The 24,867-nt window shown below is 40.0% G+C and overlaps 3 protein-coding genes across 5 annotated transcripts in view; all 3 read right to left on the bottom strand.

The window, feature by feature from the left end:
* LOC103980469 (probable transcription factor KAN2) lies at nucleotides 1–3,533 on the bottom strand. Its single transcript, XM_009396911.3, has 6 exons — nucleotides 2,705–3,533; nucleotides 2,504–2,580; nucleotides 1,962–2,007; nucleotides 1,719–1,860; nucleotides 416–476; nucleotides 1–321 (listed from the first exon to the last, which is right to left on the bottom strand). Exons 1-6 carry the CDS (start codon nucleotides 3,318–3,320, stop codon nucleotides 205–207), a joined length of 1,059 nt encoding a protein of 352 aa, XP_009395186.2. The 5' UTR covers nucleotides 3,321–3,533; the 3' UTR covers nucleotides 1–204.
* Nucleotides 3,534–10,097: 6,564 nt separating this feature from the next.
* LOC135610574 (lysine-specific demethylase JMJ13-like) lies at nucleotides 10,098–18,503 on the bottom strand. Its single transcript, XM_065105232.1, has 11 exons — nucleotides 18,184–18,503; nucleotides 15,534–15,911; nucleotides 14,919–15,075; nucleotides 14,622–14,841; nucleotides 13,462–13,515; nucleotides 13,288–13,367; nucleotides 12,912–13,189; nucleotides 12,275–12,676; nucleotides 11,840–12,192; nucleotides 11,457–11,717; nucleotides 10,098–10,711 (listed from the first exon to the last, which is right to left on the bottom strand). Exons 2-11 carry the CDS (start codon nucleotides 15,793–15,795, stop codon nucleotides 10,655–10,657), a joined length of 2,124 nt encoding a protein of 707 aa, XP_064961304.1. The 5' UTR covers nucleotides 15,796–15,911; nucleotides 18,184–18,503; the 3' UTR covers nucleotides 10,098–10,654.
* Nucleotides 18,504–20,639: 2,136 nt separating this feature from the next.
* Nucleotides 20,640–24,867, bottom strand: part of LOC135610575 (WEB family protein At3g02930, chloroplastic-like) — a 5,494-nt gene continuing 1,266 nt past the window's right edge. The window contains exons 2-4 of one of the 3 annotated variants that reach the window (XM_065105235.1): nucleotides 24,402–24,636; nucleotides 22,090–24,316; nucleotides 20,640–21,491 (exon numbers count right to left, since the gene is read on the bottom strand). In XM_065105235.1, coding sequence (XP_064961307.1) covers nucleotides 22,109–24,316; nucleotides 24,402–24,636 — 2,443 coding nt within the window. In that variant the 3' untranslated portion in view covers nucleotides 20,640–21,491; nucleotides 22,090–22,108. Of the gene's footprint in view, nucleotides 21,492–21,916; nucleotides 24,317–24,401; nucleotides 24,637–24,867 lie in introns of those variants that run through there. The other 2 variants (XM_065105236.1, XM_065105234.1) reach the window with 2 other exon arrangements.

Consider the following 24,867-nt stretch of genomic DNA (forward strand, 5'->3'; position numbering starts at 1 on the left):
TCATTGTGGAGAGCGTAGCTGTAGATTAATTTGCTTCCCAGCAGACATGGCTACATACTCTCTCTCTCTCTCTATCTCTTCCTTTTTCTTGCCTTCGCCTCGGTGGTGGGTGTCTCTTGTCACTTTCACTTTCCTTTTACCTTTTTTTTTTTTTCCTTCTTTTGAGCACTTTATTTGGCAACAAATACTTGGTGTCCTTTTAGGTCATTGTGACCTCCCCAAGGTGAACTCGAGATTGGGCATGCTTGAGCTCAATGTCTCCGACAGGCATGATGAGTTCATATCCGAATACATTTCCAAGCTTTTCGACCGCAGGTCCTTCTGCAGGAAAGAAAACAAAAAGCAGCTTAGCATCAGCTCGACGGTGATGGAGCTCATATCTCTATTTAGTCGAGGCAATTCGGCTGGTGTATACCTTGAACAAATGCATACTCCCTGCGGTAGATTCGCCAGGCGTGCCGGGAAAGCATCCACCCCTGCCGCAAAAAGAACATGGAAATCAGTGTCAGCTGTAGGCAGTCAAGAGTATGATGATAGGAAAAATGTTCATCACGAGTTCTTTTAGATGTCACTGCCAATTAGCCTCTCGGGAAGAAGCTGCAAGGAAGCTTCAAATGGCTTAACCTTTGTTCCTCAAAAAGAGAGAGAAAATATGCCCACATGAGATGATGGAGGGGCCATTCTCGAGCCTTAGAGAACAAAAAGAAAGCACGGCATCATCTGTCACTTTAGGTACAGTTCTTTTCAGATGAGCCTTTGTCTTGGCATGAGAGAGTTGGGTCTTTTCTGAACTACTGAACACGGATCATAGCATCATCATGAAGGAAGGCTCAAATGTTCATGAGATCCTCGACAGATGGAACAAAGCCATGACATGCATGCTGCCGTTTCCCAGCACTTGTGCGAAGATCAATAGCGGAAAGCTAAAGCAGCAAGCCTAAAGGGTCCATAGGATCGATGGTGGAAAGGGGAAATTAGATACGCATTCTTAGCCATATCATCGTGTGCTGCTCCCTCCCATGACTTCGATGAGAAGCAACTTTGATCCTGTCCACTGGCTATCAGAAACCACACTCGAAGGAATATAATAGCAATCAAACAAGCAGGCAGCCATGAACAAAATCGCATCAGTAATGAACGTTTGGGCTTGCATGCTTAACATGATGACTGTTGTTGTTTGGCAGGGGAAAAGGTAAACGATGGACGCAAGAAATTGCGGAAAGCTGACTGATGTCATGAACATGCAGCGCTATGTTTCCTTTTGGATCACACGAGAGAGTGTTGTGCTTTTTTGTGTCACGCACCTCTTCCTACGCATCATGTCATTTACGCTGGAGCATTCAAAATCCAAAGACTCGGTTTTCAACCTTCCCCTGACATGTTACGAGTACCTTTGCCGCACATCTTTTACGGCATTTACTTGCCGCATAGGTCTCCTGGACTGGAAAGAGGATCTCAAGTGGTAACTCAGATATCTATACATGCAAGCCTATTACCCAAACAACATGTCCCAACTCTACGCCTAGTATGCTATGCCACTGATTCTGAGAACGAGTTAGCCTCGAGAGGAATAGAAGAATTTGGTGAAGGTGATTCAGCACCGTGTTAGCAGTTTGATCGGCATTTATGTTACCATGCACACGGTTACCGGCGATTTGGTTGCTAATGCAAACTACTGATAAAGAAGAACGAATGTGAAGACAGGAAACTATCGGCACCTCGAAGAATTGCTCCAGAGACCGACACCATGCTGCATCGTCTTCGCCGCCGTCGATCCCGGTCCACGTTGATCTGGGTTGTCGGGTGAATTGTCGTCACAGATCTCTCCGGTTGACCCGTTCTCGAACCCGTCGGATTGGCCTACAGAACAAAAGGCAGCGATGAACTTGGAGCACGCTCGAATCGAAGAAGCGGCGACCTATTCGTCAGACGTGATGGAAGAGGTGATAGGTGGCTGTTACCTGAAGAAACTGCTGGTTTGTCCGTGTTCTTGACAGTCCGATACATCTGCAGTCATGAGCGTGTAGATGAATCATGATCATGAACGAGCAATTTATGTCGAAGAAGAAGAAAGCATTTCTAGCTAACAGTTCCTCCTGTTTTTTTGTCTTTGATGTGGTTAGCTACATGTAATTATGCAGAGTTGCTGTAGATTGTACTCCATCTTTGTCAACCTCAGGAGTCGAATGTATGCTAGTGTTATCTTTCTCTCTCCCTCTCTCTTGTCTTTGTGTTGATCGCTTCCCATTCCCTGCAGCAGCGTGTTTTCTGCTTCATGTGCAAAAGCTGCTGCAGCGCTCCCCCGCACAAATAGAGAGAGAGAGAGAGAGAGAGAGACGATTTCTATGATCAAACATCCTCATGGTCTTTTTGTCCATCAACAGCCAAAAAAAAGGGAACGAATAAAAAAGCAAAGATGATTTGGAGGTAGAGGATCAAAAGCCCAATCTTGCAGATCAAAAGATTGATTTGGATGTTCTAAGAAGCCGTCATCTTTGCTTACCTGCAAGTGAGATTTCACATGAGCCAAGGTGAGATCTTTCACATCCATGAGCTCGAGAACCGACTTGGGCGTGGCTCCTGCGCTCCAACAACAAGAGACGGTCATGGCAGAAAGGTCAGATCGCTTCGTCCACCTGAATTGTGCCAGTATCGGGGAAGAAGAGATAATTGAGACAAGGAAAGGAGCAGCAGTAGATCGTACTCTCGTGCCCTCCCAACAGCTCCACGGCATGGACGAAGCGGGCGTGGAGCGTCGTCGTCCACCGCATTCTCGGCGCTCTCATGCTCCGTTTTCCAGGGAACCTCGTCGGCAGGAACCGTGATCTCGACAAGCCTTGTGTTGCAGCGAAGGGAGAGAAATTAGAGGTGGAAGAAGAGTCACACGGCTGCTGCTGCTGCTGCTGTTGATGCAGTGGGACTAAAGGGAAGGAAGGCTTGTGCTGGTAGACTGGGATTCCCCTAATGGGCTTCAGCACGCCGAGGTCCTCGCGAAACCCAGCCTCCTGCAGCAGCGGGTGGTGGTGGTGGTGGAAGTGGAGGTGGTGGTGTTGGTAGTGAGGATGGGGACGGAGAAGCAGGCTGTCCCTTGCGCTGCTGCAGTCTGTGGCGCCGGGGCTCGCTAAGGAGAGGCCGAAAGCGGTATCGCTGGCCATGGCTGTGCAAGGGCCGGTGATGCTCTTCCTGTTGTTGTAGCTGCTGCTGCTGCTCCAAAACCCTAAGTCCATGTTCTCACCAGCCTTCCTCCAAGCAGATGCTTGTGTGGTGTTGGGTGGGCTGATTTGGAGAGACAAATCTGGCTGTGCTGGAAACAGCTCCATTAATTTCTGCTCCAACACTTCAGATCTCTTCTTCTTCTTCTTCTTCTTCTTCTCCTTGCTCCTCCTCTCTTCTGGTTGAGCTCTTCTCTTCCTGCTGTGGTGAAGGTTAAGGGAGAGGTAGATGTACTTGCTGGCTTGTGTGTGGAATAAGAAGCCTGTTCATATGGGTATGATGTAGAGGAATTTGTCTGGGAATGATGGTGTTACAGTCCAAAGAAGTTCTGATGTATGAGTTGGTTGTATGCAGTGTTAGCATGGAAGATGTGGAGGTAAATAGGTAAGATTTGGAGCGAGAAAGCTTGAATTCCTTGGTTTGTGTAGCTTACTTTGTCCAAGAAAGTGACACTCGAGTGTGTGTGTGTGTGTGTGTGTGTGTGTGAGAGAGAGAGAGAGAGAGAGAGAGAGAGAGAGACTTGTTCTTTGTGTGCAAACTGCAGCAGCAGCAAATTACCTCTTTTGGTACAAAGGATTTAGCTTGTGAGATGATCTCCTTCTTCTTGCATGTATTTGTGGATAAACTTGGAATTTGGATATCCTAATTGCCATGAATCCAATAGCAGATCACCACACTGTGGTTCTTAATCTTGATAGGCACATTGATCATGATAGATGAACAAACTTCATTAGTAAGCATTATTTTCTCTGCATGCTGCTTTCTTGTGATCTTTCATCATCTTAAAAGCCACCAACCTAATTGCTAGAGGAACTACAAAAATTAAGGTAAGATTTCTTGACCCTGTGAGTTCATACTTCATAGTAGCACCAAGGATCAATTCATTAGGTTACCTTTGTGTACATCTTAGTGTTAATCTACCAAGTTTATGATAGCAAGAGTTGTAATGGTAATATATATATATATATATATATAATATTTAGTTTCACATTGATTAACCAGCTTTATGATCTCAATATAAATATGATATCTTAAACCATTCGAGTTTTGGTAATGAGTACTTGATTATAAGAATTTAACACGTTGGTAAACTTACAATACGATGACGACTTAAACCATTTGATGAGAATTTTGGGGAGAGGGTAAAAATTTCTCCCAAAGTCATGAATGTGAATCTATGACTTGTACATGAAAATAACATATAGACTATCTGAATTATTTCAACTAATCAAAACTGAAAATGTACAATTCTATCTAAAGATGTTAGAATAAACCATCATGGCTCACCATAACCTCATAAATTTTAGTATAAAATATTCTCTAAATCACTTGTGTTTTGAAGAATATTTACCTAACATCGTAAAATGATTAAGAATTTCATGTTATAAATAGGGGTCTCTGTACTATATATATAAGCTTTGTTTTTTTTTTTCTCTAACCTTTCACATTCAGTTTCTAAATCCATTTAAAATCTTAATTACTTTAAGCATAAGAGAAACGGCATAATCATATTACGAGTTTTTTTTCTTGTATGAGGATTCAATGATTGGGCCTACAAATTAAAGTCCTCGGTTCTCAATCACAATCAGGTTTAAAAAATGAGCTAAGTCGGATTAGCATAACCAATTTATAATCAATTACTTTTATTACTTCATATTATTCGCCTTCGATACCTTACTCAACAAAAGGTAGTATAAGGTGAAAATCAATTCCGAAATCTAAATAAGAGGATAAGATTATTAGATACTGAGGTATTGAGTCCCTCATAATACAAAATTATATATACACATAAAATGGCTTACAGAAGAAAACCCTAAAAGCTTTTGATTGCATCTGAAGTTGCTGGTTGGTTTTCCCTGGTTTCAGTGCCCATTTGGTCTACATGATCATATGGGTCTGTTCAGTAGCCAACAGAGTCTTATTTGCCTCAGCTAGGGTTAGCAATGGATGAAAGAGATGACCCTAAACCTTCATTCCCAATACCCACAGTATCTTCCAATCTTCCACACTGGAGCTACCACAATAAATAATACTCACACTCTCCTCCCCTGTAGACTTTTCTTGTTTGACAAAAAGGTTTGCCCCTCCTTTGAAATTTGATGCACAACTGTGTGGCAGCACAATATCTTCCTTCATATGGATGAGACCCCTCTCCCAACCCTAGAACACAACAATTTTGTATCCATGAGGGTAGTAGCATGGGGATCCCAATGGGGAGAGAAAAGGCACTACATGTTGCTTGGGAGAGAGCACATAGCTTTAGAAAACAAGCTAGAATTAATGACACAGCATTGGAAGTCTCCATCTCTGTTTTGGTGCCAATTTAGTTGCTGTTGGTTGGAGGACAAGGTCTCAAGGCCACAAGCCAGAGATCAAGAAACAAGAACTGATCCTTGAGCACTACAAACAAAGCTTGGCTCTCCACATCCATGCCATGGATGGAGGGAGACTGTGTGGCAAGTGACCAATCAATGTCAACTCTCCTCCTGGGGTGAAGAGGAGGGGGAGGATGATGATTAGGATAAGAGTGCTGCTGTGGGTCTCCAAGAAGGTCTCAAGCTGTGATGAGGGCAAACATGTCAAGATATCATCATCATCATCATCATTATTATTATTATTATTGTTATTATACTTGTCCTCCACTCAATGTTGACCTTCTCGGGGACCTAAAGACATTAATCTCAAGGAAATGAATGTTAGTTAAAGAAGGGTTAAGAAAGAAGGTAGCATTTGACCACCTCAGATAAATTTGGTGCCATTTAATATGTTACTTCTCCCTATATATAGCATGCCCCTGGTGAGACCCAAGAAGGAATCTCCAAGTAATGACTAACTTGAGCTTCAAAGTTTGATTAGGTTTTGTCTGCATTGCACAATTCTATGTTTTCATCTGGTGGTACCAAATCTCAAGACACTTCCTATAACAAATGGATATCAGTCTCTTTTTTTTTCATTTAAAGAATAACATAAGTCCAGTCACATCCAAATTAATCAAGTTTAGCTTTGAGCAACAACATGATGCTTTGCTAAGGTCAAAGTTCTGGTGGAGATCATCAATGCATATCCACATCAATAATAAAAGAAGCTGACTTAGGTAAAATGTCAGACTGAAATGAAAATGCTGCCTATCGTACAGCATTTACAAAGAAAACTCTCAAGAGGTTGTCATGGTAAAGGCACACCTAGGGTTTGCATTCAAGGTGTATTATGGTATATTTAATGCCAGTAGTTCATGGCAGACAGGAATAATAGATGGAGGCTAACTACTAGCAGTATCTGTCATGAAGAACAAACAAGTGAGAGGCTAGATATTGTCTAGAACTGCTCCTATAAAAACATGGGTTGGGTCAGATATAAATCATTGTCCAGATCAATAATACTAATGATTCCACTTTACTCCACCTGTTTGTTCTCATCCAATGGAGGATTTGCATCATGCAGGTGAATCTGTTGTTCATCATTTAGAAGACATTCACAATTGACCAAACCAATATTCCAGTCTCATCTATTTAAGCCATAAGCCCCCTTTTCACCTTTGTTCTTCATGCATCTGCATCACTGTAAACTGGGGGTTGCACTTGATTAAATGTTAGAAAAAGGTTACCATCACAGTGGGGACTTACTGTTGATTCTTGTGAAAAGATGCAACACATTTATAATTTTCATCAGAGTGTACATTTGACATTTATTGCCATTGACAATGATCTAGCTCAACACAAGGAAGGGTCATTTACAATATCAATCTTGTCATGTTGAACATGGTGGGCAAAGTCAGATGCATTGGCTGAAGATGAATTGGTGGGCAAGTTCAAGTCATATCAAAATTGTACAAGAACAGATCTGATCCTTTGAAGCTGGCTTGCTTGCTTCTAAGATGAAAACTTGGGAGAACATCTCTGTTAGACATGGAAGCAAGCATGATTGATTGCTCATGCACTTGTTTGAGTGCACATAAATTGCTTTGATTGTCCTCTCTTCAGCCACATCAAAATTCTCAATCCATACAAAACCATCTTAATCCACACAGATGATCCGATCACGATTTAATCCGTCGGTTCGCCTAATTAGTCGCTTAAAATGATGGGTCAATTGCATCTGGCCACATCAATGTGCTAATGACAGGTCTTGGGGGGAGGTGGGAAGCATGCACCAGCCCTGAGAGAAATCCCTGGATCACAAGACACCTAGGACCAGTTGTTGCCCTCACCTTGCTGCTCATGTGGCTTTCATGGCTTTTATGGTCCATTGATACACAAAAGCTGGACCTCTTCTTGCCTTTGTTCTCATCCTCTTCACAAGCTGTTTTGTGTGGACAAGAGCTCTGTCTTGTTGCTTCCAATGTTTGGTCTGTGTGCATCCATGCCCATCAAATGAAAGCAAGGCCAAACAAGGGGTCCCATGGAGAAAAGATGGATCCCTTTCAAGGAGGTCATCCTCCATGACATTTAGTTGTAGAATTCCCCACTCACATGTGTCTCGATCTTTCTTGGATGGAAGATTTAAGGGCATCAGGTACTAAACTTTTACCCAAGAGAGAATAAACAATGCATGTAGTTCATACAGTCACATCTAAATGAGGTATAATGATGATAAAAAAGTATTAAGCCCAGAATAAAGATTGACACCAGGGAGAGCACATAGCACAATGACATATGCTTTGCTTGATCCTTTGACAAAAGAACAAACTTCAATCAAAACTAAAACCACATTACCAGGAGACAATATTATCTATCTCATCCTAATACCAGAACATGGTCCATACATCATTTGCCCTAATCATATACTACTAGCTCAGAGGCCCTACAACTCAAGAAAGATTTACATATCTAAGCAGCACAAGTTTTCATGTGATTCCAAGTGCAGCACAACATGGCCCCAGTTGGACACCTGACCAATATCTGAAAGCAAGAAAAGTGTGGAGACTTAAGGTTTCTTTACTTACTAACTGTATGTAGGCTTTATTCCTTCCCCAAAAAACTAAAAAGCAGGAGATATTGGAGCCCCTTTATTCCTGCCTCAGTAGGAATGATCAGCTATATCTCACATATATTCTACATATCCAGAAAGGTGCAGATGAGACCATAAATTAAGTCAGATGGTGTCCACCATCATTGTAAATCTAGGTTCAATTGCACCATTTCTCTTTCTCTCTTCCAAGCTGTGCTGGTAAAGAGTTGGCTGCAGAAACACACTGTCATGAAAAGCTTTTGGGCTCCAAAAGCAGCAGAAAAGAAAGAGCAGAAAGGAATCATGTATGAGGGCGAAGCTTCAGTTGGAAGGTTAAGGAACAGGCAGTAACACCCAAATGATTCATAGACTGTTTATGCATACATGTTAAGGTGCAAAAGTGCATTGGATGGCCTCATGAACTCAATCAGATATTTAACAAACAAAAGATACTTGGCAGAGATATCCGGGTTTGAATGGAACGGATCCATACCCATATTTTCAGAAAGGATTTGGATCCAATGATGGTTTGGTAAATATAATTAGTATGACAAATCCATGGCCCATACCTTAGTTTGATGAGTTTTAGCACATCAAAAGTGAGGATCCATACCCAAAAACCTTGAAGCAAATTTGGATCCACCAGCTCCAAAAATAAAGCCAGCCGCTATGTGCCTTTAACCATGTGAAATTTAGAAATGACCGAGACCAAGTTAATAATAATAGTATAATACACACATCTAGTCCCATGAATCAATTCAAGTCTTCTACTGTTTTCACAGTGGGCCTAAACTAGAGGTACTACACTCTCTTCCAATCTCCTTTAACACCTCTCCTTTTCCTTTTGATGGTATCCCTACACATCCTTTGTATCCATCAAAGGACAATTGGGCTGTGGAAAGGCATAAAAGAGACACCATTGGAGAAGAAACCAATCACTGCTGTCCCATGAAAACCAATCTCTCTCTCTCTCTCTCTCTCTCTCAAAGAATCATACAAGAGGTTCCAGCCTTATTGACATACCAATTATCTGTTATCAGTAAAGAACGTTTGCCAGTTGGAACAAAGAGTTAATATAAAAAAAGAGGAGATACAAAATGAACATATAAAAGTTCAATAGATTATCCATCAGTATCAATCAACCTTAACACACACACACACACACACACACACACACACACACATATATATATATATCACAGAAACGAATAAGGTTGCATATATTGATCCTCCTCATACTTACATAGAAATAAGTGAAACAAAAAGAGTTAACATTACAAAAAGACTGGGATATAATAAAGCAAACAAAATGAAACTAACATATACACACATCCAACAGATGTCTAGTAGTCACCTGTTATGTCACCCATCCTTGTGATTCAACCTTGCATCATTCATATACCAACGTGTGTATAGACACAGATGCATAAAGATGCCTTCCTAGCATCTTTCTTTAATAATGTCTTCTCCAACTAAATCATGTGAATGGGCCTGTTCCTATCAGACTGCATTCTGGTACTAGTAACATTCTATATTCCTATTTATCCAAAAATGGTAAGCAACAGCAAATGATAAATGGAAAGAGGAAATTGACATTACATGTTTCACACTTGTCAACAGTAGAAGGGCCTCTTAAATGAATCCCTAAGAGGCCTCTTACAGTATCTTCATCAAGAAACTGATGAAAAATACAATCAAGGAACATGTCAACTTCCTACACTAGCTTCTAAACAAGAAACCAATGATAGTGGTCACATTTGTAAACAAGATATGATATCTAATTTAGAGAAGAGTTTCTGGAAGTTGAAACTTCACAATGCTATTGGAGGGTGGAACAGTACCATGATTTAATTTGATATTTGATTATATGTAAAAGAACAAACCAACATAAAAGTTAAAAGGAAAAAAAAAAGAGAGAATTTTAATGGACTAGAAAGTTGAAACAAGAACCTCAGCATTTTATTAAGTGCTAAAGCTGTAAGAACAATAGCATGAATAAGAGGTAGGAATAGCAGAATAGTGACCTACAACACAGTGGAAATGACCACTTTCAGTAGTTGATAAATGAATAAATGTACACTTTTAAACATCAAACCTCCTCTTACAGGATCCCCCGGTCAACAAGGGACAGGAATTATAAGCACAGAACCTCAACCTAAGACCTGAACAAAGAATCAGTTACTCGAATGCGATTTCCCAGACAATTGTTTTTCGTCACTCATCAATTCTTAGCCCCCTATTCTAATTTCAGAAGCTACAGTCCAGTTAGAATTGTTATGTTGAACAAGTCAGGAAAAGGGTTGGAGACTCGATGCTTGATTGATGCAAAGTCCAAACTATGCTGCTTAGACTAAGCATTTCCAATTGTGGACCTCTGTACTGCCCCATCAGATTGATGGACACTCAGGGCTCTTTATGGCTATTTTGGTTTAATCTAATTACAAAATAATCCCCTCTAGGATTCTTTTATCCCTTGGTGATAATCCGGTTTAGTTTAAGGCAGATGTGCAGATCCTCCCCCCTGATGAAGCTTCTTCAATCGTTTAAGCACCTGGCAGGACAAAAGCATGTTCTTTTAGTACTCATGGACCAAGATGAGAAAACCAATTAAGATAATGATTACTTTGTTAATTAGCCATGACAAAAGATCTAAGGAGCACAAATCACACCGGATGCAAGACCAAACCACCACAATCTGTGCTACCTAAACTTCCTCCTCCGCCGACATTTTCCTATTCACTACATCCATCTGAAAGCATCTGTTTTCGGCATTACCTTATATAATTCTTGACCTGACAATTTTTCTACCAGGACTGAAATAGATCTTTTTGTTTTCCCTCTCCAGCATATTGTCAATTTGACACAGACTTTCCAGTTTGTTTGATCCTCAATCTCTACTCAAGCTGATCATCATCTAGATAGTGTCTAACATCTATTGTGTCTTCTTTCGTAATTTTTTCAACTAAAAGTCAACCAGTAGGTAGTTATCCTTTAGTGCAGAACAATGAACCATGAATACTGCAATACATGGACTTAGGGAAGATAGGGATTGTTATTATTATGCCTTTCAGTGATTGTAAAAACATCATACGAAAGTCTACTGAGCATACCAAGACAGAGTACAGGTTAATTAAAAGGTAACAACACTTTTGTGGATGCTCAATATCCATCATCACAAGTTAATGATAGATGTCTGACTTGTTGAAAAAGCAAATGAAAAAGGAAAAATCAAATGCAAGTATATTTAAAAATTATTAAATTAAGATTGCTGAATTTTATGATATTCATGTAATTACCTGCTGTTCAGGAAACCTTTGACTAGTTGAGTTATTGGCAGATCTGTTTACCATGATCATGGAAGACCTGCGTTTTACATGGAAGATTTCCGAGTCAGATTCGTCATCACTGTCCTGCAGAAAAGCAGTGCGACGGGTACCAGCATTATAGTCAGTTGCACATTTATCAGATGATCGAATTAATTGCGGAGAACCATATTCCTTTCCTGAAAGCCTCACAGAACAGTCAGTTGGATTTGCTCTTCTGGACTTTCCGCAATCCTGCACAGAGAAATGCCAAATTTTACATCCAAGGCATCAAAGAAAAACAAGAAAAGGAAAGAAACACTCGAACATCCTTGAAAAATGATGGAAAATCAACATTGATTGAATTCAGTACTTACATCAATGTCCATAGAGGAACCGTCATCTAGTCCAATAGAAGATGATAATGTTGAGGAATCAGAGGAAATCTGTACCGGAGAACCATATAAAATGTCTTCTTTCTGTGAGATGCAAGTTAAATCTTGTGTGTAAAGCTCAGCATTTTCTGCAATTGCAGGGGTTTCAACAAATTTTATCTTGCAATATGGACTATATCCATCTTCAGTTGTATGAAGCAAGTTTTTCTTCTCAACCGCTTCGAGTATACCATCCTCCTCCTCAAATTTCTGTGCTAAAGCTTCCAATTCCCCAAGGTCCTTCCTCAAAAAGACAATGCATTTACCACCACAAGAGCAATGAGTTCTTTCCATGACTGAAATTTCACAACAACCAACAGTCAGACTTGTACACCAAGAAATACGATCAACAAAAAGTCAGATCACACTCGTCCTTACCATGGCGAAGGCAGATAGGTTGCAAGTTGCAATTGCATTGAAAATAAGATACATAGCAGTCACATCTGCATATACTGCAAAGCACTGTCCCAATTACATCCGAAGATAGGCGCATGCATGCACCAAATTTCATCAACACCCATCTAGCATGGTGCTGGAACCGAATTAATAACACAAAAGAAATCTTTATGGAGCTTTGGGAGGAAAAATGTTTGGATGGTACGAAATTTAAAGAATCTGCATTTGACAATCTATCATCAAGAAACTTTGCTTCCTTACAGAGAAGCTCCTCATACGGAAGTAAAGGGCTTCGTTTAAGAGATGCATAATGCTTGCTAGCTGCAGCACCAAATGGAAACCATCCCCCAGTTGCAAAGTTGACTGCCTCACCGCAATTGAAACCTGAAGTTTGAAATTTTTATGGCATGTCTGGAAAACAATATATGTATATATTCATGCATCACATAAACATACAGATTTATGCACATGTTTATATATGCATGTATGAATGTCTACAGCAATGCTTGCAAAATTTCAACTTATGAAAAGCAAATGCATACCAGTCTAGGAATGTATATATAACATATTCATGATATATGGAAGACAAATTTAAGCAGCCACCCCATTAAACTCTCACCATGACTGAAGCCTGCATGATATGCTCGTGGAAATGTTACAACAAATTCACCAGGTCTCTGTACGGCTCTACATACAGGAATGCCCTTTTCTAATAGTATAGTAGGTGGAAACATTGTTGTCTTTTCTAGAAGAACACTGAATGCAGCATCATCTTCTTCAGAAGATAAGAGATCATGAGCATATACACGCTCCTTAACCACCTTTTCAAAATCATAAGCAGCATGACCTGGCACCCCATACCATGTTTTGGATGCTCCACAGTGATGATAGTTGATGCTGTCAAGAGAATTTAATTTTCAACATTAAATACAAATTCCGCTGTCACAACAACAACAGATGGGCATCAATTAAAATCTTTGCATGATTTTGAATACCTATAGAGGAAGTGGTCTTCCACATGCCAAGCAAACATGCTGAATAGCATCCCAATGTAGAGCATGGGGTCTGTAACTCCCTGCAATAAGAATATAGGAAGCAATAACATCATTTGACTTGACAAGAAATTGGCCAAAAGGATTTTCAAAGTGGTTCAGATATTAATTACTTACAGGAATTGCTGCTTCCAGGAGGCGCAATATGGACATGGGATGCCGAGATAGCCACTGAAAGCAATGATAGAAAATTACTGTTGATGAAGAGGGAACCTTCTATACTGAGCAACCAAAAATTGACTATTTCCAAATTATTGTATAGAGATAAAATTGTAAAGGTAAATTGAATTTACTAAAGTACAAGAACAAAAACCAGTTATGGTTCGCAACCATATGGAAATGGCTATTGGTGTCCCAAAGTCATATATATAAAAGGCTACCTAGACGAAGTGCAAAATGGTGAGAGAGACATCATATTTTAAAACATGAGGTGCAAAACATTACAGTCTGCATGAGAGAAGCCGGGCTTGAAGTATTCCCACAACCAGTAGAATGTAATGTATTGGAAAACAAAATTCTGCATGATGTTATTCAGATTGACTCCAAACCTAGTTATGTTTTTAGAAGCGCTAAGCGCCAAGGTCCCAAAATGCCCGAGGCGCTAAGTGCTCTAAGCGAAACAAGACACTCCTTAATATTAAAATTTTAAAAATATATATTACGATTGAGAAAGAAAGGAGATGGAGAAGTACTCATCGAAAGGCTGTGGAGGAAGATGGAACTGGCAACGAACAAGGTTGCAGATGGTGCTGGTAGCGGCAGACGAAGTGGTAGGGTTTCACTAGATCGGGCATGCAGCGGCGCGGGGGGGTGGTTTGGGGGAGGGGGGATGAGGGGGTGGGGGTGCGGGGGCGGAGGACGGGTATCAGATGTCACCTAGGATTGAACCCAGGCTGAGTCGCTACAGTTTTGGCTGGGGCATACGCCTGGCCTGAGTGGCGCTTGATTGAATCGCCTCGCCCCGAGGTGTTTCGAGACCCAAGCGCGTAATAAAAACACTGCCTGTAACTGGTCTGATGAGATGTACATTGACCCACAACACACACTTCTACAAAGTCAAATGTCTGATGGTACCAAGTATTCTGGACAAGTTCAAACAAAACTTCTCCTCCTATATCAGTTTGGTAAGCCTAACCCTTCAGAACTTCCATGTTTATTGGATAAAAGATTTATCAAACTATGCTTAAACATTTTGAAAGTGACGTCAGTGCAGATTCTTCCATTAGTTGAACAGAAAATGAAACATCTCAGATGATTAAAGAGGATAGTGATGTCACCTTCAAATTCCACTTGCTTTTTCCAAGTTGGTCACTAGGAGAAGATGAGAATGCAGTACCATCAATGTCACATGCATATTCAACAGTTTCTATCTTGCCATTGGTAATTTCATGCCAGAACTCCTCTTCCAAGTATTTATCTGGGAGATATCCAGCACTAGAGTATCGACGAGCATATATCTTGTTTGCCATCTTCTCAAATTCCCGAAATGTATAATTTCTGAAAAGTCAATGTCCAGGAGCTATGAAAAAGTACAGGTTATCAACTTTTGAAACTCACTTTGGATGGTCACTAACCTTCCACTCATGAAAAAGCTGATTTTGTCATTTGCATTCCACTCAGAAAGCCGGAGAGGCTGCACTCTAGTAGTAAACCTGAATCCAGCTTTCTCCTTCATTAAAACAATGCCAGCAGGTACTGTGGCAACCAAGGGTGAAACTATCTTGCATATACCTGAAATATGATATTATGGCATGACTTGAAGTTTCAACTCAAGAGTTTCAATAATGAAGAAAAGAGAGGCCTGCTGCATGGATAAAGAAAATCTTCACAAAAATGGAGAACAAAATTTGGAGAAGAAGGCAGCCGCCCCTTGGCATACACTTATCAGATGTGAGAGTAAAATATAATATTGGAATTTTCAATCAAAAAAGGCCTGACATATGTAGAAGTAATATACTCATATATGTCCCATATTTGTAGTAAGAATGTGTTTCACTGAACTTAAAAAATAAACATATAACTAACAAGATAAAGTGCAGGCTTCAACCTGCAAGAGCTATATGAAATTTGCCTGCAAGAATGTCCATTTCACCTAAATTCTAAAGACAATTGAAACAAATTTACATACCACACAGTACTATGCTGAGCATAAAGCTAGCTCAAAAGGCATATGCAAAAAAGAACATTACCAAATTTAGAAGCCATAGGAGCAATCTGTTGAATATAATCTAATGGATTCTCAAATTCTTCTTTTGTTGGATAGAAAACAGGGCACTCTGGAATATCATTAATCCACTCTAAATTAGATATGTTGAATTTCTCCAACTCATGCTTTGAAAAAGCTTCCCTCCTAGCACTGCTTAAATGAGGAATTTCATCTATACTTCTACGTGTTCCTGTTCCCCATGATGTGGATGTTCTTAAAGCATCCCCTCCACTTCTTGTCATCATATTGGCATCATCTGTGACTTGAGGAACAACTCAAGTTCAATCTTTGAAATGTTTTATGCCTTGGTGACTCTCGGTGAATTTCAGTATCTCTATCCAAGCATGTGCTTCTCTCAGCCCTGTTAATTAAGGGAATAGAGCCAGTGGGAAACTGTTAGCTCAATGAATCAGTATTGCACCACATAGGTTTCCAAATGTGAGAAAGATGTACATGAAATACACAATCCTACAATTAGCAGAACATGCAAATTTGGATCTTTTATATTCAGTGATTGAGGAAACCAAATGGTAAAGTAGTCTAAGGCATCTCCCATACAAAACCTGGGACATATATAGCAATGACAAGCATGCCTGCATGGTCAAAAAAAAAATTGCATCTTTAACAGAATTTAGTAACAATGTCTAAAAGAGAATATCAACTTTCCAAAAATACCAAGACAATTTCCAACTATTAGGCATAGAACAATCCAGCTTATTCAAGCAGTTTCATGATATGTCATAATTCATATGATAAGAAATCTTCTTAAAGGGAAGAAACAATGAATTCAAGGTGTACGACTAGGAAACCCAAGTAAGACCAGAAAAAATAATAGGACATCTAGATTCAAATGTTTGTTTCTTTGAGCTCAGACACAGATATTATGAACTCTTACACCAAAAAAATCAAGGTTCATTGACTGTGGTCTTAACACTAGTGCTGACAGCGTAACATTTTAATTTCTAGTAAGTCAAAAGTATAATAGTATATTACTTCTACCTATGAAGTTGAAAATAGTGGATGTATTTGGTTTATCATGAGCTAACTGACTCCCCTTTCAGTATGTCATGTTTGATAATTCTGAAATAAAGATAATCTATCAGTAATCTATCCCACTATTTCTTTGGTTACATGCTGAGAAAGAGAGATGTCTGTAAATTAATTGTCAAGTTCACACCTAAATAAGATTGCTTCTTGCATAACAGGGTATATAGAAAACATTTTACCAGAAGAATTCCACTAGAAACTGACCAAAACAAATCCTATTCAAAACAGTGCATTAAATTAATCTAGTCAAACAGTTTGCTTTCAATTGTTCATTGATTACCACCTAGCCTGCATTACCTATAACAATGATTCATCATATAGATTTATCGATCATTTATGTGAAAATTACTCACTGCAGTTATAATCAAATGTTGCTAAGATTTTTTTCTTCTTAGGCAACATGATATAACCAAAGATGTTTCCTTAATCTAGTACAAACTTGTAAGATTTAGATGGCAAGTTTCATCAAGACACTGCAGCGGAATATGCATTAGTCTTTCCTTCTATTCTCTTTGTTTTTAAAGTACATCCAATCTAGATCTTTCAAATTTCACCACATGCTTCTAATCGCCAGCACCTTTCTGGAAAGCCCAATTAAGTTTGTCTTATAACTCAGTAACCATACATTACGAACTCTTGCATTTAATCAGCCCCATATTCTAGAGTACTAAAGATAGGACATCTTGGTTGGCTTGGCCCTGACCATCCTGTGTCCAAAAGAAACACATTTGTTTCATCCTATACATTGGGAGTTCTGTGAGAAGCTGTGGTTTTGCCAGGGATGCTCTTGCACTCTGGTGATTTCTACACCATTGTCATACCTTGTTCCACTTTAATGAAGTTCTCTTCATTAATTTCACCCGTGGGCATAGAAGTATCAGCCAAACATGTAAAACAGATTATTGTGTTTCTCTCTCTTCTCTCTTGTACCCTATTGTGTGTGGTGTTCTTGGGCGTCGTTGTTCCAACTTGAAGCATATCATGAATGGTTGGTTCCTTTCAAGATTCCAGCCTTATCTACAGAAGAGTTAGGCAGTCAAAATTGATGATCGAAATTTTTTGTGCGACCTGTTTTCACATGAACCTATGCCCCTGATGTGTTTCCTTTATTTGGCTTGTCGACAAACTCCCACAGCAACCAAGTACTCGCAAGAAAACAAGACAATAAATTATGAACAATAATACCAAATCTTTCTCAAATCGGCACTGTTCCAAACTTTTCTTACCTAACAAACAGTTAAAACAGACAGCTTTCCTAAACCAACAACTTATTGCAGATGAATGTCAAGAAATGCCGGAACACAACCATCTTTAGGGCGTGTTAATCTGCATTGCTTTCAGATAAGAGAGAAAGCAACCAAAATTCGGAGAGATTACTGAAGGAAAGACCACAGACTTGGACTCCTAGAAGAAACCCAAGAGACGGGAAAAGAAGGGGGAAGAAAAGTTTCACGCATTAGTCTTTGCCCGCAAATCAACACCACGAGAGCGAATACCAAATGTCAAATCGAAGAGAAACGAGGAGAGCACGAAGCGCGCGCGGAATCAAGAAACCGGTACCAAGAAACCCCGCCTCACCGACTTACCATCGCACGCCGCTTTCTTGATCCGCGTCACCCTCCGCCCGAATCCAAGAATCTCCACGGGATCCTAAACCGGACTCGAGATCGGAACCCACATTCCCCTTCCGACGGCCCAAACCCACGCGAGATCGAAGCGTCTCCTCCCTCCCGACGACCCAACGAGCCAGCAACACAGAGTTCTCCCGAAAAGTAAGCCCGAACACAGCCGGAGCGGCAAATTCCGGCGAAAAAGGGTGGTATTCCGTCGACGGAGCGACGATTTCCGGCGGCTGAGAGAGATCAGAGGAGACGAAGAGAGAGAGAGAGAGAGAGAGAGGGGAGGGGGTGGGGAGGAGATGAGCAGTAGGAAGAGGACGAACGTCGTAGCTAATAATCAAACCAAAATTTGTAATTACCTTTTCTGCCCTTCGCATTCTGTACAATCACAACAGTTGTGTGCTACGGACAGGGAAGTCAATTAAGCTCAACGGTGAGGGTTTTCTCGTCACTAAAAGGTGATGAAGCGAGATGGACGGCCAGGATCGAAGTGGAGGCGGTGGTTGGGTCTACTAATTGCGGGCTTTCCGGTCAGCGACGGCTCTCCGCTTTATCTTTTGTATGTACCGCTGGTGTGATTCTTTCACACCGTGTGGCGTTCACATTTGGAATTTTCCCACATCAATAAAAAAACCCTAAAAAAAAGAAAAAGAAAAAGAAAAAGAAAAAAAATAAATTTAATTAATTTTAAAAAATATATACTGATGATTTGATGGAAAAAAAGAATTTTTTTTCATTTAATGTGACATTTTTTAATAATATGAAAAAATCGAAAACAAAAGTACATCTTTACTATCAAATCAGAAAGTCAACGCGGTGGTTTGACTTTCAGGTCGGCACTTCGTGTCAGAGAGTCGGCATGCCAACGAGCTACCACTGCGTTGCGTCGGTCAGCGTGACCGAGTCAACAGAAGACATGTAGCCGCCGTTCATCTTCGGCCGACGCCTGCCTTGGCCTTTAGCTCCGGTTTTGACTGAGTTGGCTCGAACTCATTGGTCCTCGCCGTGACTTCGCCTAAAAGTCAATTTCTCATGTGGTCAAAACAAACATGTTGAATTCTGATCCAACGTGGCTTTCATATTGTTGACTCGGTCAAATATGTATCTAATTATATTTTTTATTTTATTATTATTATTATTTTTTCTTTTATAAATTTATGTACCGATGTATCGACACATAAATAATATTTATTTATACCTTGCTTTAGGGTTAGGTTTTGAAGGCAAGTGAAAAAGGAAGAACAAGTGAGAATGGGGTCCACACAAAAATTTATGTGAAGGAAAAAAAAAGGGGTCCTTGTAAGATTTTTTTGATCTGTGGAAGATTCCTTTGTTCACTTTGGTGTCTTTCTCGTTTGGGAGTGTTGGTTGGATGGGAAGTGAGCTTCAACAATCTCCACATCTCCAATGAACATATTTCCATGGTAAAAAAATGTGGGAATGCAAAGCAATCATTGGGTTGCTTGAATTCCTCTTATATGCCTCATTTGTCCTCACTTCTTCTCTCATTAGCATCTCACATGAAACCTTTAAATTTGTTTCTCTACACTTAAATAAATAATACCCTATTTTTAATGTTTATCCTTTTTCTTGGGAACAAATATTTTTTTTGATATGCATAAGTATATTAAAATATTTATTCGCAGATGATGTATCAAACCTGTTTTTTAATCCATTTATTAAGGAAATTTCATCTTGTAGATTTTGATGGTAACTCTTAGTCTTATTTGAAATGGGTGGTGAAGAGGGGAGGATGATGTTATTGCTATTATCCTTAAAAAAAAAAAAAAAAAGATCATTTCAGTAGGAGTACCAAATGCCAATTGATGTTTAATGCTTTTAAAGAAGTAGACAATTACACATTGATGGGTATTGATAATTTCATAGGGTTAGCAAGCCATTGCTTTTTGATATCATTAACCACAGGAGCTGTTTTAGGGTATTAGGTGAGCTTTCAAACTAGTTGGTTGATGAGCTTGAAGGGCTTAGAGGCATGATTGCTATTAGATAGCTTGATGATGAATAATCCAATGTCATTTATTGTTTAAGTAGAATAGGATGTGTGGTCTAAATTCTAAAACCTCCAATAGACCAAAATTAATTTGTTCATTAGGAAAGTCTATTTCTTTCGAGCTATCGATACGATAATTATAATTATACACCGTGACGCTGAGATAATTTGGTTTCTCGAAAGCTATAAACTATTTTTCTATGACATTTTAAACATAACCAAAAAAAGATAAAACATGAGAAAGAAAAAGAGCTTTTTTGCTAAAAGAATTGTTGTTTACAACAATAAGACCATCACCATGAAGATTTTTTTTTTTTTCTTTAACAGAAGTTGCATGAAAGATGATACAAGAAATGTGGCCAAGCTCACAACATAAGATTGAAATCTACTTCCATATCTCACACTGCATCTATCAAACATCAATAGCTTCTGCAATAGCAAACCAAGGAAAGAAGAAAAAAGAGGCATTGTTGTAGCAGTCCCTCAGGAACTGCAGGCAAATAGCAAGGCAGCAAATGGTAATCTGAGATGTCAGCCATCATGCTGCTTTCTTGGTTTCTTCATGGAGCTCATCCTGCATCAGTGACCATTTTGATCGACTTGACATAACTAATGTCAATTTACTTTGGGCTCTATGCAGAGCACAGCAATGGCGATGACTGCTGTGACATGTCTGATATGGATAGTGACACCTTATGCAGCATAGTTGAGACAATGGATTCACCATGATCAAGCTTAGCTTACAATTCTCAAAGCAGTAGGGCTTTGAATTGATAGATAAATGTACTGAGGACAATCAACAGTAACAGACTCATTAAAGCTCTCTCCTGTGACCATGGCAGTGTAGAAAAGGACAGGGTTGGGAAGCACTTCTCACTAGGCAGGGCTTCATTTCATGAATTCTTTATTGTTGGGAGTTGACATGACTTGGATTTGGTTGGACTCTGGCACTTGGATTCATTCTGCTGCAGTGAAGCTTTACCTTCTTTTTAGAGAGAGAGAGAGGAGAGAGAGAGAGAGAGAGGTTTTACTCTTTCTTGGATTCTGTCTCAAGCTTACTGATCTGATATAGTTTTAGTTCTTCTAGGAAAAAGAAGGGTGCTGCAGAATCTTTGGAACATCCCAGCAAACAGAGAGAAGGGTTGAAGTGGTCAGTGGCAGGGCTAAAAAAGAGCCAAAAGAAGACTCATCACATTGACCAGCTCACAGCTACAAGCCTCCAAAAGCCTGCAGTTTGAAGATTCCTCAAATCTGTGTGTGGATGCTGCAGATCAGATCAGTAAATGAATCATTCAAATGTTAGCCTATTACTTTTCTCGACTCGAAGTCATATACATGGCAGATATTAAATCTGTGGATTGCAGGCAATCAAAACGTATCAGATGGTGGACTTCAAGAACAAGTGGAGTATTGTGAGGAACATCAAGCACCATGAACAGCAAAATGAGAAAAGAAAGCCATTACCATGAAGCATTGTGAGGGAACAATTACATGGGAGTTCATTGGATGTAAAAGATGCACCATGTGTGCTTTCTCTATTAGTATTGGGAGGCGAATCTAAAGTGCAATTCTCATCAAACAGAATTACAATGTTATGGTGGTGATAGGATTTCAGATAAGTCTAGCAAAATAAATGTGAGCATCAGAAAAATCCAAACCATGTGGAAGCCTTCAAAGAACAATACAATATGACAGCAGAATGTGATATACCTTTAATGGAGCTCCAAAGTTACAGAATTACAATGTTATGGTGGTGACAGGATTTCAGATAAGTCTAGCAAAATAAATGTGAGCATCAGAAAAATCCAAACCATGTGGAAGCCTCAAAGCACAATACAATATGACAGCAGAATGTGATATACCTTTAATGGAGCTCCAAAGTTACTTATGGCTTTTGTGGCTACCCTTCTTCTTCAGCAGGTTCCCAAACTTGTGCAGCAAAGCTTTCTTCTTCTTTTGCTGCTGGTTCTTGGTGGGTGAGGTTGATCCCAAGTCCATGCTCTCTGTCATACCATTTATGTCTTCATAGCTACCACCATCCATCTTAGATTCTGAATCATCATCTAGTGATTCTGCCTCATGGTCCTTTTCTGATGCTAAATCCTTGGTCATTTTATCTACATGATCTTCCTCTTCATCAATTTGGCTTCCTTTCTCATTCTCCTCTGTTTTTTGGTCATCCTCGTGACCATTTTCATGCATCCATGAAGGTGCTTCTGGATTTGATCTTTCTATTGCACTCTCATGAGCATTGATTTCCTGAGAAATGTTCGGCGGTAGGTCGTATTCCTCTCCACACTTTGATAACTTAATTGATTCTTCGGTTCTCTTGGCTGTGGCCTCCTCAGGCAATGAGGATAACTCTTTAATTTTCTGTAGGGCAGATGCTTCTCTGATTCGGAGTTCATCATTTTCTTGAGTGATACTCTGCAGCTCGTTCTCTTTGTCCAACAATCTTTCCTTCAATCGCAAAGTCTCAGCCTTTGCTTCTTCTGCCACTTCATAAGCTGCAGTTGCCGCTGATTCTGCTTCTCTCACTTTGCTTAACATCTCAACTCCATCCGCCTTGGCTGCCTGTGCTTCTTGCTCTGCTGCTTTGAGTGAGTCAACAGCCTCTGCCATTTCAGCCTTGAGGGAAGCAAGTTCAAATTCCGATTTTTTGATAGAATGAATGAAATTAAGCTCCTTTGTTTGCCACTCAGTGCTTGAATTGCTGGTTTCGGTTTCGAATCTTTCGACAGTTTTCTTGAGGCAAACGATCTCATATCTTGCTTCATCAAGCATGACCTTGTACCTCCCTTCAGTGTTCTTGAGTTCTGAATTCAGCTGCTCTATCTCCCCCTGAGCATCTTCAATTTGAGCTTGCTTTGCTAAAAGCCTTTCTTGATTTTCTCTGGATTCAGTGGACATCTCATGCAATGCCGAAGCTAAACCTTCCATTGCCTTTTTAACCTCTTCTCCTTCAACTTTACTGATCTTGAGCTCATCAATGAGTTTGCTTCTCTCCTCCAACAGTCTCTCAATGTCTGAAGCAGCAGCCTTGCCATTGTCAAGTGCCTGCAGTTTCTCTTCCTCCAGTTTCCTAAGTTCAATTTTTAACAGATCGGCTGTCTTTCCCAAGCTTGCTATCTCTTGCTGTGATAAATCAAGATTCCTCTCTGATTCCTCGACATCATTTTTGCACCTGGCCACCTTAATCTCCATGGATTCTATCTTCCCTTTAAGAACAGCAATCTCGGTTTCAGCATCTTGCAGTAAAGCAGTGCCCTCTTCCATTTTTTTCATTGTGATTGCAAGAGATTCAATTGCAGTTTTCTCTGATTTATTGGCTTCCTTCAGCCTAGTTTCTAGTGATGCCACCACCTTTTTCAATTCATCAACTTGCTTACGTGCATCTGTTTCAGCCTTCTTTACATCAGTAACCTCCATTCGAAGCTGTCCAACCAATGCTTCTATCTTCGGTAACTTCTCTTCAGCTGACTTTGCTCTTTCAAGTTCAAATTCCAAAGCATTAATTTCCACATTCAACTTCTTAATCATCTCTGCTGCTGCTTTGTTCATATTATCCAGCTTGGAATCAAGAAGGGATTTTAAATGGCTCACTTCTCTGGACAAGACCTCCACCTTCTCTCCATTCATTTCAGCAACTTTCTTTGCACCATCCGCTTCACCCAGAGCAGTGTTCCTCTCATCAGTGGCATTTGCAAGCTCAAGTTTCACCTTCTGGAGTTCTCGAGTCACAGAAAGAAGTGTTGAAGGACTCAGAGCATGCTGATTTCTAATGCTTTCGAGTTCCTTTTGATGATCCTCCTCCCTTTTTTGTGCAGCTTCGACGTTTGCTTGTTCCAGTTCATCAGCCCGAAATTTCTCAATTTCCAGGTTCTCCTCAGCCATCTTCTTAGCAGTGATTGCCTCTTGGAGCTTCTCATTGGCATCACTAGTCAATCTCTTAGCTTCTTTCAATTCGTCAATGGCCCGGATCTTCTCCTGCTCGACAAAAGCCAATTGCTCCCTTGCTTTCTTCAAGTCATCCTCAGCGACATCCAACTTCGCCTGCAGATCCGAGCCTTTTGATTTTCGTTGTAGCTTCTGCAATAAAAAACATGATCTTGAAACGATAACAAAGGAATCCAACAAGAAACCAAACATATTATGTGATCTCCGGCATTCTTACCTCAGGAGTTGGACCGGTTTTGATTGGCGGCTTCGACTCTGCTGACTTTGGTGATCGCAAGATCGAAGAGCGTGACTTTGGCACAGGTGAGGATGGCTTTGGTGCAGGAGAAGTTGGCTTAGGCACAGGAGACGGCGACCCAGAGTCTGACTTGGTGGATCCATTTCTGGCTATTTTGCTGATCTTGGGAGTTGCTGATGCAGTCTTTCCATTCAAGGCCTCAGATAGACCGGATCTGCTTAATGTCCGAAACATCAAAGCTTTCTTACATCCATATTATAAGACCACCAATATAAGAAAAGCAATGCAAGATATCCAGACACAAATCATTCTTCAAGGTAAACCTTTTAGAACATCTACATAAATCAGCATTCAGCAGTCCTATTGTAGACTCCAAAACTATATAAGATACATGAAAACAAAGAAGAAATCAAGCCATAAATGATTAAACAAAAACCAGGTTCTT

This window comes from Musa acuminata, chromosome BXJ2-4, assembly GCF_036884655.1.
Source record: "Musa acuminata AAA Group cultivar baxijiao chromosome BXJ2-4, Cavendish_Baxijiao_AAA, whole genome shotgun sequence".
Lineage (NCBI taxonomy): Eukaryota > Viridiplantae > Streptophyta > Magnoliopsida > Zingiberales > Musaceae > Musa > Musa acuminata.

Coding starts and splice junctions, on each gene's coding strand:
- LOC135610574 (XM_065105232.1), bottom strand. CDS start 15,795: ATGATGACAAGAAGTGGAGGGGATGCTTTAAGAACATCCACATCATGG. Junction 13,190..13,287: donor GAAGACCACTTCCTCTATAG/GTATTCAAAATC, acceptor TTCTCTTGACAG/CATCAACTATCATCACTGTG. Junction 10,712..11,456: donor AAAGGTTTCCTGAACAGCAG/GTAATTACATGA, acceptor TTGTCCTGCCAG/GTGCTTAAACGATTGAAGAA.
- LOC103980469 (XM_009396911.3), bottom strand. CDS start 3,320: ATGGAGCTGTTTCCAGCACAGCCAGATTTGTCTCTCCAAATCAGCCCA. Junction 2,008..2,503: donor ATGTGAAATCTCACTTGCAG/GTAAGCAAAGAT, acceptor TCATGACTGCAG/ATGTATCGGACTGTCAAGAA. Junction 322..415: donor GGAGTATGCATTTGTTCAAG/GTATACACCAGC, acceptor TCTTTCCTGCAG/AAGGACCTGCGGTCGAAAAG.